Source organism: Emydura macquarii, unplaced genomic scaffold (assembly GCF_026122565.2).
Source record: "Emydura macquarii macquarii isolate MOO-44397 ecotype Brisbane River unplaced genomic scaffold, CSIRO-AGI_Emac_v2 contig_383, whole genome shotgun sequence".
Lineage (NCBI taxonomy): Eukaryota > Metazoa > Chordata > Testudines > Chelidae > Emydura > Emydura macquarii.
Genome location: NW_027130520.1, coordinates 12,417,913 through 12,435,607, shown reverse-complemented (window position 1 = coordinate 12,435,607; position 17,695 = coordinate 12,417,913). Strand labels below are relative to the sequence as shown.

At 45.6% G+C, this 17,695-nt stretch overlaps 1 protein-coding gene across 2 annotated transcripts in view; it reads left to right on the top strand.

Annotated features, from left to right (window-relative positions):
* The window catches only part of NUDCD1 (NudC domain containing 1), a 139,204-nt gene extending 124,278 nt beyond the window's left edge, over positions 1-14,926 (top strand). For both annotated transcript variants that reach the window (XM_067537396.1, XM_067537395.1), the window contains 2 exons: positions 2,527-2,686; positions 14,434-14,926. In XM_067537396.1, the coding sequence (XP_067393497.1) occupies positions 2,527-2,686; positions 14,434-14,726 (453 nt within the window). In that variant the 3' untranslated portion in view covers positions 14,727-14,926. The remainder of the gene's footprint in view (positions 1-2,526; positions 2,687-14,433) is intronic.
* Positions 14,927-17,695: the final 2,769 nt, after the last annotated feature.

The following is a 17,695-nucleotide window of genomic DNA, read 5'->3' as shown; positions in this document are numbered from 1 at the left end:
AGCATTATACCAAGTTCCGGTGATGTCTGAAATAAAGGGAGCAAAGTATTTACCCTTGCATTGTTTTTATTAATTTTTTTGTTATTTGTGAAAGGGACTGGGCAACAAACGTAAGTGAGCAAGTTACAGCTTATCCTGGCAAACGTAATTAGATAGAATCCTTTGTGCTTTACATAGCTTTCTCCAAGAATCAGGCAGCACAGACAATACTGAAAAGGTTTATTCACGATACTGGGAAGTCTAATAAATCAGCTTCAACTTTATGGTGTTACAGTGGTCAATTGTATACACTTTCTTATCACTTACATAGTACGTTTTAAATTCTTTATCTATTCACTTACAAATACAGACATTGTCAAAAACAGCTGCCCCCCTCCACCCCCCCTCCCAGATTCTCAAAAACTTTGAATGTGAGTCACTTCTTGAGAGAGCATTTCAAGGATACTGATCCCATTTGTGATCCCACACTGTCCCTATGCCAATTGTAGTTCTTGGATACCATGGGGATTGGGACCCTAAAAATATCTAAAACGCCATTATAATGCTTGGTTAATCTGTACATGTATCGATAATGTTAAAATCACCTCATATCTCTGATTACATGAATTGAAGTTTATAGTTAATAAAATTTGAAAATCTAATTAGTTGTTTTCCAAAAATGTATCCCACTATCATTGTCTTCTCTTCATTTCAGTCCCCATTTCCTACACACATATCTCCATGATGCTCTGCTGTGCTCCTCAGTGCCCACACTCTGACTAGTCTGCTTGTTTCTGCTTCTGCTTTAGCACCCTTCTGTCTGCTAGATTGTAAACTTTTTTGGAGCATAGGCTACCTGGATTTTCCATCTTGCCCCAGTGCAGAGCACCTTTTCAGCCCTTAGTAAAAACATAATTTCTTACATCTCCCTGGCCACTCTTCATAAAGTACCTCATTGATACACTTGATTCCAGCCCTACTGGCAGCGCTTTGCCTGTGAGTGACTAGGAAATCTGTCCTTGCTCTTCAACTTGTTGCAGCAAGCCCCTAATGGTGACTGCTAGGATTACTTCACCTCTTTTACAGCTGCTAATACAGGTGAAGAACCTGGATGCTTGTGGAAGCAGCTATAGAGGAGGAAATGCTGCTGACAAAGGAAAGATGCTCTGTAGTTGAGGCTTGAATTAAAAGATTTGGGTTCAGTTCCCAGCTCTACTGCAGACTTCCTACATAATCTTGGGCAAATAATTTAATCTCTCTGTGTCTCAGTTCTCCACCTGCTGTGTCTATGTGTTGTCTTTCTTATTATCCTTTCAATGTAAGTTTTTTCAGAACATGTACCATCTTTATTATAGTTTTGTACAGTGCAAAGCACACATAATCAATGTAAAAAAAAGTGCTGTGAAGACTATCATTATCAAAGTACTAATCTACCAGATTCAGCATCATACAGACCCTGCTTAGAGGAGTAATAACACTAATAAAGTTGTAGCATGATCTGAAACCAGGTGTAACAATCTCACATCCCCATCACCTGCTTCAAATTACAGTAATTTAGAGTATCTTAATTTAGCAACAACTGCTATACTCTTGGAATGAGACCATTTTCAGATGTAAAGGAGATCTCAAGTACATTTATTCCTCTAGAAAATATAAGCATGATCTTCACCAAACTGGGAGCAAGTAACTCCTGAGTACTAATCCTTCAGTGGTCTTGGCCATATCACTTAACTACTTTTCTTTTCTCATATAACACTAACCTCCTTCTTGAAGATTTGTTAGCTACAGTGATACGAAAGCATATTATAGTTAATTTCTCCAAGAAGACTGTTTGTGTAGGAAATTAAAGTGATATGGTACATTAATTGTGTGCTGTTGTGATTAGATGGGATAGTGAGGTAATCCTGCTTGCCTTCCTCCCACAAGACATCTTAGAGCAGTCAGTAGGGACCACTTACATGTGGAAAGTGAATAGGATTTATCGTGATAATTAGTGCTGTGGTTGGAAATCTAGTAATTATGATCAAACTGAGACAATAAAATTAAATTGCTTGAATTTCATATTTTCAGAGAACTAAATAAACTATATCTGTGCTTACAAACCTGTTCCGTACTGGGGCAACAACCCTGCCCCAGGTAACCATATAGAAATGGAAAGGTGGTCATGATTCCTTGAAACCTGTTTGTGACCCTATCCTGGGTGCCTCAACATGCAGGTTGAGAACCCATACCCTAGGGACCATCAAGCTTTAGAGTTTTGTGTAGCTTGAAAGCTTCTCTTCCATCAACAGATGTTGGTCTATTAAAAGATATTACTTCACCTACCTTGTCTTGCTCATATTCTGGGATGAAAATGGCTATAACAACATTGGAAACAAATTATATGTTGCAGTAATGCAGTATTGCAAGAAAACATTCCCAGGTCCTAAAATTATACCCAGTCTCTTAACTCTGTATATATGACAGAAAATCTGCTATTATTTATACTGTGAGTACTTTGCAAATTTTGAATTCATCTTCAAGATTTATTTAATTGATCTTTTTTAGGTTAATCTTGGAAGCAACCAGTATCTCTTCTCAGCAGTGGTGGATCCCAAAGAAATGCCTTGCTTCTGTTTGCGGCATGATATTGATGCTCTGCTCTGGCAGCCACGCTCTGCCCAACCAGACAATATGTGGGAGCACATTGCAACTTTCAACGCTTTAGGTATGGAATGAACTGCTCAGTGGCCTGTCTCTTTCTAATAAATGATACTCGAGGTTTTGCCATCTCATTTCCATTCGATCTATGTTGTGTTCATACTTGTTATCCTAATTTAAATTTTGATTGATTAGTGCAGTAATTATATTCATAGCAGAATGTTGGATTAGTTTTAGAAATACTAGAACAAAAGGTATAGGCGGTGTTTGTGCCTTGACAGAAGATCAGCTTAGAAGTCAAAATGGTTATCTAATCACATGAATGTTAAGGTCAGTGTATCATCCTTCATAACTAAATGTTTACAAGTATGTGAACAAGAGGTTTAAGAATATTTGGCAGAAGACCAAGGAGAAGAGATGGGCCTTAAATGTCAACAGACTTGGGCTATTTCAGACCAAGTAGGGGGAGCTCAACAGTCAGAGACAGCTCCCTTTTATAATGGGGGGTTTCAGCTTGAGGACCCTTGCTGGCCTCAGCTCTGCATGTAGGGTGCAGGAATAGAGGTAGTCTCTTGGGTAAGTAGATCCCAGACAATGTCAAGCTTTTTATGCCACAATCAGCACCTGAAAGTCTTCCAAAAACTGGTAGGCAGCTACTGCAGGGCATAGAGTACAGGTGTAATATGCTTATGGAAAGATACATTTTTAACAAGTGGTCTTCAGAGTCTGGTGTCTTTTAAGTCCCAGGTGACAGGCCAAATACCCTCACATTCATGTTTCATATTATTTTTCAGTTTTTCACATTTAAAATGAAGGCTTGTTGTCTTAGTAACCATTTTGTAATTTCTTTTAAATAATGAACCTTAGTAGCAAGGTGACTGAAATTGTTCATCTTTTACACCTTGGCTATTTAAATCAACTAGCTGCTGGTATGTAGACATCATGGTCATAGAGTTCAAGACCAAAAGGTACCACCAGGTCATCTAGACTGACCTCATGTACATAATAGACTACCAACACCACCCAGCAACTGAAATTAGACCAAAGTATTACAGCCCACAGGAAACTAAACTGTTATGTGTCAAAGGCAGAGAATAGGAGGGAACAAAGTGCACCAGTGCACAGCACCTCACAATGGCAGGAAATTGACTGAGAGTTACTCAGATAATCCCGGCAAGTGACCTACACTCCTGCTGCAGAGGAAGGCAAACCCTTCAAGATCACTACCAATGTGACTGCGGGGGGGGAGGAGGGAGAATTTCTTCCCAAACCCATATATTGAACAGTTAGGCCTTGAGCATGTGAGCAAGAATCCCAGTCAACCAACCACCTGAGACAGAGAGAGAATGCTTGGTGCCATTTCAGTGCTCTGACCTTCCCCATTTTATGTCCCATCTCCAACCATAACCATTCCTGATGCTTCAAAGAGAGATCTTTTAAAAAATTAAATAAATAAATCTCAGAATACATTGGGCGGGAGAAACATCCCTTCCCTTACCCCTTCAGATGGCCAGCTGAAACCCTGAAACATGAAGTGAGCCCCAGGGCTGCTGACCCCTATCCCTTACTATCACAGGCAATCCTGTCATACAAATACACTGATAGATTTGTCTAGCTCTCTCTCGTAAAATTAAGGCCATGTCTACACTAGAGAGATTACAACAGCACAGCTGTACCGATGCAGCTGCACAACAGAAAGATCTCTCGTGGAGCTGCTTTATGCCAACGGGAGAGAGCTCTCCTGTCAACATCATTAAACCATTGCCAACGAGCAGCGGTAGCTCTCTCCTGCCAGCATAACTCTATCCATACAGGCGCTTCTGTCAGTGTAATTTGTGTCGCTCAGGGTTTTTTGTTTTGTTTTGTTTTTTAACTACCCTGAGAGACTTAAGTTACACCGACAGAAGTGGAGCCTAATAAACACAATTCTTGTTAGAAGACTATTTCAGAACCTTACCTCTCTGGTAGTTAGCAACCTTCTTCTAATTTCCAACTTGAATTTGTTCATAACCAGTTTATGTCCATTTGTTTTTGTGCCAATATTGTCCGTTAGCTTATTAATCAGTTATTAATAAAATAGCTCTTCTCGTATTCCATCCTTTTGAATCTGGTTTCTATTTCTGAATCTAAGGGTTGTAGCTCTGGGATCTGTATATCTTATTTCCATCAAAATTAGTCAAGCACAAGATTTCACATACACCATGATGACTGTAGGGTCCCTCCCAGTGGTCTCTGGATCTTATTTTCTGCCTCAGTGAGTGCATTAGAGCCACAGTAAAAACACCTAGAGGCAGACAAAACTGTTGTTGCATGCCTGGAGATTTATGAATCTCATAAATTTCCAAGACTTGCTGCTAGGAACAATGAATGAGTGCCAGAGCAGGGTATTGGTAAACTAGCAGGATGCAACAGTCCACAGAACAGTGTTCCTCTAGTTGCCTCTTCCCTTCGCATCATTTGTCCTAGTCGTCATGACTCAAGAATGACTTCTAAAAGATGAAATAGGAGGGCAGAATACCAGATCTCAGTTCATTAAACACTGGGCATTGGTACAAGTCCACGTTGAATCAGTGAGAAGCTAAGATGTCCTTTACTTCCATTATAGCTTCTGCATAGTCTGAGTACCCACTTGTTCTGGATAGTAGTCTAGCTAATTAAACCGGACTGCTTTTGTTGTCTGCTTTGGGACTTGAACTCCCATACTTTGATCTTCTTTTCCCTTTGTATTTGTTGTTTTATTTTGTGCTTGAACTATCTCTTTTTAATCAGCCTCTTACCTTGATCAAAAGTCGCATTAGACTTCAAGTTCTTTAAAATCTGCCATCATAACTGTAACAGTCATGTTACAAATTAGATATCACACAGTCTTTGTATATTCATCATTATTTTTGTATGCAAACTGGTTTTATTGTGCTTTAAAAAAAGATGATGAGGCAAATCTTTTTTCAGACTAGTAGTAATTAATTTCAAGCATCTTACAATTATTCATTAATACTGTTTTTAAGACTTTAAGGGCACCAATATTTCTATAATTTTGGAAATAAATAGAAGAAAATTAAAATTCCTTTTCAAGCTTTCTGTCCTTGTGGGGTAAAACATCATTGTTCCTCCATTTTTTCCTCCTTACTCTACTATCATTTTACAGTACCATGTTGAAGTTCACGCCTCTGTGCTAATCTAGTTTACCTTTTATTTGCCAGAAAAGACATACGTCACCACCTTGTTTATCTACAGCCAAACATTAGAAATACCAAGCTAGAGACAGTGGTAGTAAGTGAGCATCTTGTGGGATAGAGAAAGTAGTTTTAAAGAATCCACAGTGCTCATTTTATTCACTAACATAATACTTGTAGTCCTGTTCTCTTTTTTCCCCCTATTTTCATTGCTTGTCTAAAGTCAGTCGCACAGTACATAGAGGGTGATTGGAGAATTGTGATCATTTGGGGCCAAATTGTCCTCTTTGTGCAAAGTGGAGCCAAAAGAACGGACGCTTTCCCTCTCCTTGCAGTAGTCACCAATATATGTGTGTGAGAGGTAGGGTAAAGATTGTTCATGTCCCTGCATCCCTAATAAAGCACAGTTTTTTAATCACTGGTACAAACTGCCAAGGGAAGAGGTGGATTCTCCATCTCTGGATACCTTTCTGAAAGTCAAACGCAAGTTGTTGGGCTCAATACAGGGGTAACTGGGTGAAATTCAATGGCTTGTGATATGCAGAAAGTCAGACTATATGATCTAATAGTCCCTTCTGGCCCTGAATTCTATGAATTTGTGAAGGAGAGGTTGTTTTTTGAGGGATTTTTCCCCCGTTCCCACTTACAAGTAACTCTAGGATGGTTTTATTTCCTTCCTTTATTGCCCTTCAGCTGGTTGGAGGAGTGGGAGTGTTTGGTCTTGCCTCTTCTAAATCCATGGCTGACTTGAGGGCCTCTCTTCCTTTTCCTCTGGCTGCTCAGCAATCTGTCTCCTGCTACCAGCCCCATGCTGCTACCATGGCTATGTCTAGATTAGGGGGGAAAAGCAATTAAAAATGGTTAATTAAAATATGTTCACGTACTTTTAAACCCTAATGTAGACAGGGCAAAAGGTATTTCAACATGTCATCTGGTAGTGATTAACTATAGACTCCCTTGCCCTCACGGTTGTTTTTAAACCCAACTTGCCTTGTCTACACTAGGATTTAAAAATATGAGAAGTAAATGTATTGGCACATACACTTTATAAAAACTACCTGTTCTCTCTTCGAGTGATTGCTCATATGCATTCCAATATAGGTGAGTGTGCGCCCCATGCACGAGCCTCCGGAAGCTTTTCTGCCCCTAGCAACCCCCTGCGGGTCGGCTCCTGCGCCCCCTGGAGTGCCGCGCTCATATCGCGGTATATAGTGACCCTGCCGACCCCGTGGCCCCCAGTTCCTTCTTTCCGCCCGTGACGGTCTTTTGGAACGCTGCCCCTTGCTTTACCGCAAGTAGCAATCTCCTTTAACCGGTTCTAATCTTATAGTTAGTTGTTAGTTAGTTAGTTTGTTGTTTAATGTTAATAGTTAAAAAAAAAAAAAAAATTGTTGTAGTTTAACTTAGTTAGTTAGCCCTTACGGGCTCCCGGCGCCATGCCAGGCACTTCGGGATTCAAAGCCTGCGCGGAGTGCTGTAAGGCTTTCCCGATCAGCGACCCGCACGATCGCTGCCTGGGCGAGCTTCATAGGAAGGACAAATGCCGTATCTGCAAGTCCTTCAAGCCCAGGACTCAGAAGGAGCGCGATGCCCGCCTCAGGACGATCTTAATGGAGTCGGCGCTTCGCCCAGTCACCGAGCCCTCGGGGTCTCCATTGGCACCGAGCATCTCATCGGCGCACAGCGCGCCCCCGGCACCGGCAGCGGCACCGGCGCACAAGGTGCCGAAGAAAAAGAAGCGGCTGGAGGCCGTGTCCATGGACTCCCCCCTGCGACCGGTACAGCAGGGGGTACAGCAAGAGCCGACACAGGCGTCTCCACGCAGGGAGCCTCCCCCGACCCCGGGGGGTGGGGGACCTCTCCTGCAAGGGCCGTCGACGCCGGAGGCGTTTGTAGCGGCAAGGGCCGTCGACGCCGGAGGCGTTTGTAGCGGCACGGGCTCTCATGGCCATGCCCACGCCTCCATCCCCCCCTCGGCCGAGGGAGTCAGGGTTGGCATCTCGGGGTAGATCCGTGCTGGGTTACCCCGGTGGGCAGCGGAGACAGGAACCATCGTCTCCCCCCAGACGGTTGAGGACAGGGGAAGCGGGAACTCCCCCTCCTCGCTCCGACCTTAGGTCGTCGAGCACCTCGGTACCGCAGCAACGGGAGCGGTCTAGAGGTTCCGAGAGTAGCCGCTCTCCATCGGGCAACAGATCCTCGGTGTCCCACCACCGTCCGGACAGCCAGCCGGCACCGAGGGAGGCTGACTATCCTCGCACTTCGGTGCGCAGCTCTCGGCACCGGTCTCCCGGAAAGGACTCTCGGCACCGACCTGGCTCGCCTGCGGAGCCGAGACGCTTGGAGCATCCACGCGAACACCGCTCTCGTTCCTCGGTGCGCAGCTCCCGGCACCGAACTCCGTCGCCTAGAGATGACCGGCACCGATCCCGTTCTCGGCACCGGTCGGACTCTCGGCGCCGACCTCCGCGGCACCGATCAGGCTCTCGGCACCGATCTAGATCCCCGGTCCGGGCCCGCGCGGATTCCCGGGACAGTCATCGTTCCCGATCCGCAGGTAGCCGTCGGGGTCCAGCTGATCCGGAGCCTTATCATCACCGCTCACCGTCAGCGAGGGCCTCCAGACTCAGCCCGACGAGGTCCCCGGCACCACATGCTTCAGCACGCAGGGATTCTCCGGGGCATCGGAGAAGACGTAGCCCCGGGAGAGACCGCTCCAGGTCGCCGACAGCTGACCGCCGCAGAGCCAGGAGGTCCCGGGGGAACTCGTCCAGCTCCAGCCGTTCCCCCGCCCCCGCCGTCATCGTAGGCACCGCCGCAGCCGCTCCCGCTCCTCCCGGAGCAGATCACTGCCACACCGTGGCAAGAACAAGGGGAAGCGCCCGAAATCGCGCAGCCCAGCACCTTGCGGGCCTGCAACGGCTGCGGCACCGGGACCGGTACCGACGTGGATGCAGGGGCCCTGGCAATGGCCCTACTGGGGGCCATGGCCTCAACAACCAACCCAGGGCACGGTGTCGGTTCCCTCAGTGGCTGTCCAACCCCCGCCCCCACCTCCTAGTCAGGACAGATCGGACTCCTCGGACGAGGGGTCTGACCCTCTGGAGGGTCCTTCTACGGGTCCCCTTCACCAGTCCTCCTCCTCCTCCCCTCCGGACATTACCTCTAGGGACTAGAGAATTCCCCTTCCTGATTTTAAAACCCATCAGGAACTGCTCAGAAGGTTAGCTGATAACCTACAGCTTGACCTGAAAGAGCTTTCGGAGGAGGAGGATCCTCTCTTCGGGGCCTCGGGCTCAGCAGGCCCCTCCCGGGTGGCGCTCCCCGTCCATGACAGGGTGTTGAAGGTGGTCAAGCCCCTGTGGGAGACTCCGGCATCAGTGTCGGCCACCTCTAAGACGGCGGAGCGCAAGTATTACGTTCCCTCCCAAGGGTTCGAATACCTATACAACCACCCCCCCCGGGGTCGTTGGTTGTAGATGCAGTCAATCAACAGGACAGACAAGGGGCCCAGTCGAGTACTCCCAAAAATAAGGAAAACAAAAAATTAGACTTATTTGGGAGGAAGATTTATTCGACGGCAGCATTACAACTACGCATCGCAAACCACCAAGCGCTCCTTGGCAGGTATAATTTGAACCTGTGGGCTTCCCTCCAGAGGTTCCTCCGCGCACTACCATCAGACATGGCGGAGGACTATAATACCATCTTACAGGAGGGAGCGACGGTCGCGGGAGCAGCACTCCAATCCGCGAGCGATGCCACCGACGCGGCGGGAAGGGCCATGGCATCGGGAATCGTGATGCGCCGGTCGGCGTGGTTGCAATCTTCTGGCCTGTCGTTGGAGGTGCAACAGGCCATCCAAGATCTGCCCTTTGATGGCGTAGGCCTGTTTTCGGACAGAACAGACAGTAAATTACACGCCCTCAAGGATTCTCGGGCCACCCTTAAATCATTAAGCCTCTACGTGCCACAGGCCACAAGGTGCCAGGGCAGACAGCGACCCCAACGGCAGCAGCAACAACAGCCTGCCTCTAGACTGCCTCCTCGACCCCCTCCACCTAGGCGAGGTCGAGACTGTTTTAGGCAGTCAAACCACCGAGACCGCCAAGGCCCTGCAGGGGGCTCCCAGCAGGGCCAGCAAAAGAACAACAAGCGGTCCTTTTGACGGGACGCTCGAGGGCAGCTCCTTAACACTCCATCCCACTGGATTCCACTCTACCCTTTACGGACAGACTGCATCCCTTCCTCCGAGAGTGGCAGGGGATAACCTCGGACCGCTGGGTGCTCAGCGTAGTGAGACGAGGCTATGCTCTCCAATTCTCGGCATTCCCACCGGACTCTCCCCCTACCCCGTCCCTCTTCAGGGACCCATCTCACGAGCTACTCCTCATCCAAGAGGTTCACTCTCTTCTCCGCCTCGGGGCGGTAGAGGAAGTTCCTCCCTCGGAGAGGGGCAGGGGGTTCTATTCCCGTTATTTCCTTATCCCCAAGGCAAAGGGAGGCCTCAGGCCTATTCTAGACCTTCGTCATCTGAACAGATTTATCAGACGCCTCAAATTCCGTATGCTCTCCCTAGCCTCCATCATTCCCGCTCTGGATCCAGGGGATTGGTATGCTGCCCTCGATTTAAAGGACGCCTACTTCCATATTTCCATCCTCCCTGGGCACAGACGTTTTCTTCGTTTTATGGTAGCGGGTGCCCACTACCAGTTTTCAGCCCTACCTTTTGGCCTCTCCTCAGCACCCAGGGTTTTCACAAAATGCATGGCGGTGGTAGCTGCCCACCTCCGGCGCAGAGGCGTCCAGATCTTCCCCTACCTCGACGATTGGTTAATACGGGGAAGATCCAGGGTTCATGTACAGAACAGTCTAGCCCTGACCTGCGCAACTTGCACCAGACTGGGCCTGCTCATCAACGACCAGAAGTCCACACTCACCCCAGTGCAGCGGATAGACTTCATCGGGGCCACCCTAGATGCAGTCCAAGCCAGGGCTTTCCTCCCCCTGGCCCGATTCCAGACCATGACCGCCATCATTCAGGAGTTATTCAGATTTCCCACGACGACAGCCAGGTGCTGCCTTCAGCTGTTGGGACACATGGCGGCATGTACATATGTGGTGAGACTAGCTCGCCTCAAACTCAGGCCCCTCCAAGGTTGGCTGACTTCGGTGTACACCCCATCCAGACATTCACTCTCCAAGGTGGTCACCATCCCAGCCCAGGTCCTAATGTCCCTCAACTGGTGGACAGACCCGAGGGAGGTAATTCGGGGGGTTGCCTTTGCAGAATTAACCCCATCTGTGACGCTGATAACGGACGCTTCCGACGTGGGCTGGGGAGCCCACATGAGCCGCGACCTCAGCACGCAGGGTCTATGGTCGCCACACGAGCTACACCTTCACATCAATGTCAGGGAGCTACGTGCAGTCCGTCTCGCCTGCAAGGTCTTCCTCAGGTTCCTAACGGGCAGAGTAGTGCATGTCCTCACGGACAATACAGCAGCCATGTTTTATATAAACAGGCAAGGGGGGGCACGCTCCTCCACTCTATGCCAGGAAGCCATACAGCTATGGGACCTTGCGGTGAGGCACGATTTTCACCTCTCTGCCTCTCACCTCCCCGGGGTCAGGAACGACGAGGCGGACCGCCTCAGCAGGTCGTTCTTACCCCGCCACGACTGGTCGCTCCACAAGGAGGTGGTGTCTTTTCTCTTCCACAAGTGGGGCACTCCCCAACTGGACCTGTTCGCCTCTGCGTGGAACAAGAAGTGCCAGAGGTTCTGCTCACTCCGGGGACGCGAGCAGGGCTCCCTCTCGGACGCCTTTCTAATAGACTGGACGGGGCCCCTGATGTATGCGTTTCCCCCCGTCCCATTACTCCCCAGAGTGCTCCTAAAAGTCAAGAGGGACAAAGCGAATGTTATTCTCATTGCACCAGCCTGGCCCCGGCAACACTGGTTCAGTATGCTACTGGACATGTCCATTGCCGAGCCAATACCGCTTCCGAGGCGTTACGACCTCCTCTCCCAGGATCGGGGCCGTCTTCTACACCCAGACCTGGACTCCCTCCACCTGACTGCATGGAGGCTATGTGGTTAGCAGAGGGAGAGAGGGCCTGCTCAACACAAGTACAGCAGGTTCTCCTAGGGAGCAGGAAGCCTTCCACTCAGGTGCTGTATAAGGCTAAGTGGAAGCGCTTTACCTTTTGGGCGGAGTCCCGGGGGATCTTACCTATCTCATCGCCCATACAGGCAATCCTAGAGTACCTCCTACACTTAAAGATGCAGGGCCTCGCACTAGCCTCCCTGAGGGTACACCTGGCGGCCATCTCGGCCTTCCACCGGCCGATGGAAGGGAGGTCTATCTTCTCTCATCCTATGTCCTGTAGGTTCCTGAAAGGGATAGAGAGATTATATCCGCAGGTTCGCGACCCGGTACCTCTCTGGGACCTGAACTTGGTTCTCTCCATGTTAACGGGACACCCATTTGAACCCATGGCTACATGCCCTTTGCTAGTCCTGTCCTGGAAGGTGGCCTTCTTAGTAGCCACTACTTCGGCCAGATGGGTCTCCGAGTTGAGAGCTTTGACCTCGGAGCCCCCTTATACTGTCTTCTATAAAGACAAAGTGAGGCTGAGACCCCACCCAGCATTCTTACCTAAGGTGGTGTCTCAGTTTCACTGTAACCAAGACACTTTCCTCCCCATGTTCTTTCCCAAACCACACGGATCGGAGGCAGAGCAGAGATGGCACTCCCTATACGTCAGGAGGGCCCTGGCCTTTTACATCGATCGTACAAGGCCATTCCGAAGGTCAACCCAACTGTTCGTCGCGGTTGCTGAGAGAACGAAAGGCTTACCTGTCTCTTCTCAACGCATCTCTGAATGGATTAACACCTGTATACGTACCTGTTACGATCAGGCAAAGGTGCCGCTTCCCGGAACAGTGACGGCACACTCGACCAGAGCCCAGGCCTCGTCAGCGGCCTTCCTGGAGCGGGTGCCCCTGACGGACATTTGCAGGGCAGCAACCTGGTCATCTGTCCATACCTTCTCATCCCATTACGCCATCGTACAACAGGCAAGAGACGACGCGGTTGTAGGCAGAGCCGTCCTAAGAAGGGCTACTCTACAGTGACTCCTACCCGCCTCCATGGTATGGCTACGTAATCACCTATATTGGAATGCATATGAGCAATCACTCGAAGAGAGAAAACAAGGTTACTTACCAGTAACTGTTGTTCTTCGAGATGTGTTGCTCATATCCATTCCAAACCCACCCTCCGTCCCCGCTGTCGGAGTCGGCAGAAAGAAGGGACTGGGGGCCACGGGGTCGGCAGGGTCCCTATATACTGCGACATGAGCGCGGCACTCCAGGGGGCGCAGGAGCCGACCCGCAGGGGGTTGCTAGGGGCAGAAAAGCTTCCGGAGGCTCATGCACGGGGCGCGCACTCACCTATATTGGAATGGATATGAGCAACACATCTCGAAGAACAACAGTTACTGGTAAGTAACCTTGTTTTTTCCTGGGCTAGCCTAGGCTACCCCTGGGAGGAACCTTGGCTCCCTGTCTGTATTGACTGTCTAGCTGAGTATTAACAAGTTATTCCTAGATAAAACTGTATTAAACTGGAGTTAAGGTTGAGCAAATATCAGTAACTTGGGGATGTTGTACTTATTCCAAAAACAAGCATTTACAAACCCAGGAAGTTTAGCATTAGGGTTAAACTTAAAAGAAATCCGAACATGTTAATCCGAAATGCAGTTAAAGTACCCAGACAATCTAAACTATACGCTGTAGTAATGCCCTACGGGTACGGGAAGAAATAGAATGTGTCTCTGCTACTAACAGAGATGTCTTTTTCAAAATAGCCAATGCCTCGCATTATTCTCAGTGTGAGTGAAGCCAAGCTGCCCTTGGACAATGGTGGCCCATTTTGCTAAGACCAGCCCTCACTCCCACTCCCAAAGTTGGATGGCAATCAGTTTGAAAGAGGGCAATTGTCCATGAAATTCGGTGATGGAAAATATTTATTGTTAAGCCCCTTATGTAGCCTATGCAGGATAACTCAGTGAGTTGTAACTCTATGGGAAGTTTGAAGGATCTGTGTTAACACTGTTAGGATGAATTGGAGCAAAAATGATGCGACACAGGGTGCTAAATTTCCTACCAAATCCTTTTTTACTTACTTTTAACTCATGGTTTTGAAAAATAAAAATGCTTCAAATGTAGCCTGTACATAACATTTCAGAGATTATTCAATATTCAAAGAGCTCAAGTGCTGTAAATATTTTATGAGTTTTCTAATGGCTGTTTTGTTCTCGCTTCTTTGGGAAGTGGTACCAGGCCTTATAGTTCTCCCTGAAGAAGTATGTTCTGAGAAGTGGAATAATGACTCTGGTAGGGAGGAGTCTTCAAGCATAGAAAGGGGAATGCATAGAAGTGTCACAGATAAGTGTTAAGACGACAAAGGGAGCCAGTAGTATTCACTTGTCCTTTGTGCATAGTTTTTTCTTTTTGTGACCTTTTGTGTATTAGTTTTAAAATATGTGCACAGGATTCTGAAAAGGCAGAATAAAATACAGTTGAAGCATATATTGACTTTCTTTCTTTCCTCTGTATATCTCTATGCTTTGCAGGTTATGTCCAAGCATCAAAGCAAGACAAGAAATTCACTGCTTGTGCCCCAAATTACTCCTATGCTGCTCTTTGTGAGTGCCTGCGTCGAGTGTTCATCTATCGACAGCCCACTCCTCTGTCCACTGTTCTCTACAACAGGAAGGAGGGAAGACAAGTAGGGCAGGTTGCTAAGCAGCTGGTAGCAACCCTGGAAGCCAGTGATCCTATCTTGGGCTTTCAAGCTACAAATGAGAGATTATTTGTTCTCACCACAAAATCCTTGTTTTTAATAAAGGTAAACACTGAAAATTAATTATCCAATATGTCATGTAGATTTGGATTTATTCACAATTGGTCTGAGAAATGAGAAGATATTAGCTGAAAAGTTCAATCACATACTGTTGAAATTGAAGTAACATATCATATGTATCCTCTTTAATTTTTAAAACGACCATAAAAATGTGTTCACTGGGACTGGTCTCTTTGCCAGTGGGATAAAGCATTTCAACTCCATTGTCACTGAATTTTTTGGGGACTTCCAATTCTATGGAAAAGTGCAAGAAAACTGTCTGTTGTGGTAGCAGCATTTTAATCAGTTACCAGAGGCATGTGTGAAATGATCCATCCTTGCATTGTTTATTCAAATAGTTTTTCTACCACACTTCTGCCATTCAAGAATATCTTGAGTATTCATTTATTTCTATTTTGTATAATTGCCACAGTTTCTCGCTGTGGGTATTATTCAGATAAATAAAACAAAGCCTTGCTTTCTTACAAGCTTATATATAAACAAGGCAGAGATCACACTATACGCAAATAGATAATTTACAGAGCCATTTACAATTATTTTTTAAAATTTTATTCTCAATTTATGTTTAAACATCTTCACTTACTATTAGCAAATCATGGCTTATTGGCTAAATGATGGTGTGTTTGGGCATCTCCTTTTCTCAGGCATATTTTTAAGTGAGGTAGAATAACCTCAATATATATGTGCAGGTGTAGTAATCTGATTGAGACACATTTGTGCTTCCTGCTAAATCTTCAAATATTTTAAAAACACTTAAAAATAAAATGGTTTTGGTAGCTTTCTCTTGGGGGGAGAGCAAGAGAGAAGGAAACGTTTGCCTGTTGATGAAATTTAAAATGGAACAGGTTAAAGTACAGTTGTACTCTGTAATTGGCATTGTGAGATTCCAAGTTTGTGTATCAGTTACTTCCACATGAAATCTGATCCTTTTACCATTACATCATGGGCATACTACCTGCCAGTCAAACTTAACCTGAGATATGAAACTCAAGTTGTGCTGCTTCTGCCTTATACTTCATCACCATGAATAAAGATTTTGCAATAAGAGTTTAGTTAATCATTATCTCTTCATATTCCTATAACTGCTGGATGTGCTCAGTTTAACAAACACAAAAAACATATTTAAAATAATAATAACTTTGTCAAAGTCGGATCTGGAAAATTTTTAACATCTTTAAAGGGACATTGCCAACGTGGTTAAGCTGAAAAACTGGTTGGTCTTGAACTCCCTGTTTTATATTTTTGCTTAAAGATTCTTAAACAAAGTATCTCATCCAGCTGATACTTTTAAACTTCATGAAAGATAAAGTAAAAACACATGACTTCTGTAAACTAAACAGTAAATGTGTGTTGTGTTGTCCTCCATATTGTTGGATATTTTTTTTTTCATTATTTCAGACTATAGCAAATATTAGGAGGAAGTGTGTCTCAGCTTGGTAGGTCATAACATAGACATTTCTAGGCATGGCCATCTTGATTGTACCCATTGTCTCATGAAAGTTTTGATTTGCAGACCTTGTCAGTGAAATGAGAATGAATAAAATGGCAGATTCTTAAAAAAAGCAGAGGTGTAATCACACATTGCACAGTGGAAGTCAGTTCTTCTGATGAAGATTCCAGGGACCTGATTCTTGCTTACATCAGTTTTACACGAGTGTAAATCCATTAACTTCAGGAATTACTCTCCCGCTGTGTGAGAGAAAACAAAATGGGCCCAACCTCTTTGATGTCTCTTTACTTTTACTATCTACAAGATAGAAAAAAAAATTCTGTTATCTAGAATATATAGTTAATGTATGTTCTGCTTCTGAATTTTCACTGAGTAAATAAGCAATGTCAAAAACAATATAGTAGGACACTTATTATAATCTTTTAAAGAGCTTTGCTTTATACCAACTCCTAGTGCATGAGCAAAGAGTAGGCTGAGAAGAAATGAAACCAACTAAGTGAAATTGAGATTTGTACACATCTGAGTTCAAATCTCCCAAAACTTTAACCAGCTGGAATACATAATGAAGAAATAGTCAGCTCATGTGGGGGAAAATGCATCAGTCAGCTCAACTATGAAACTGGATTTCTTCAATGGAGGGAAGCTCCAGTATAATAATAATTTAGCAATTCCATATAAAATTACATTTACTGAATCATATAATCTAAAAGCTAATTTCCATTCTCTTCTGGGACAGATTAAGTAAAGTCAAGTAAAATTGTCACCTTGTTCATAGCCTTTGTTATAACAAATAGTAATGGAAGGGATGATGCCAGAATGTTCCTGAGCTTCAAATAAGGTCGCATTTACTCAGCAGCAAAGTGGACTGAAGTGGAAAAAGTGTTCCTCCTTTTTCGGAGTACTCTGCTTACTTGTTGACAATAGGAATGGGGCCTGAAATGTATTCTGCTCAAAAAGCTTGCATAGAATAGTATGTTTCCATGTCTTTCTGTAAGAGTTAAGGGTTTTGTTTATTATTTAAAAGATCAATTTCCTGGATGAGCCATACACGCTGATATAAATCAACCTACTTTTCTGCTCAAAAATCCATAATTAAATAGTTCCAAGTTGCAGAGCCATATTTGTTACTTTCACATTCCCATTTTGCATTCATTTTGAGGGTTAGATCTGTCATACACTATCACAGACTGATACATAGTACAGTATGATTATTCAAAACGTAAGGTGACCTTGTGTGATCACCTGGTTTGTGTGAGCCGTGTTTTGAACTTGGCTGGGAACCTGCACCTAACATGGAGTGCTCCTACTTTTTAAGGTACAGCTCTTTGGGAATGCCCCAGCCTGCAAGCAAGTGTGGTGAATGCTATTTACAAAATATCCAGGAACCCATTTGGCTGTTATGGGTGTGAATAATCTATTTAAAATGCTCTTTTGTAATGTTACCTCTGCCTGGCTGTATGACTGCAACACTCATTACTTTACAAGTTAAAAATAATTAGAACATTAAATTCATTAATAAAAC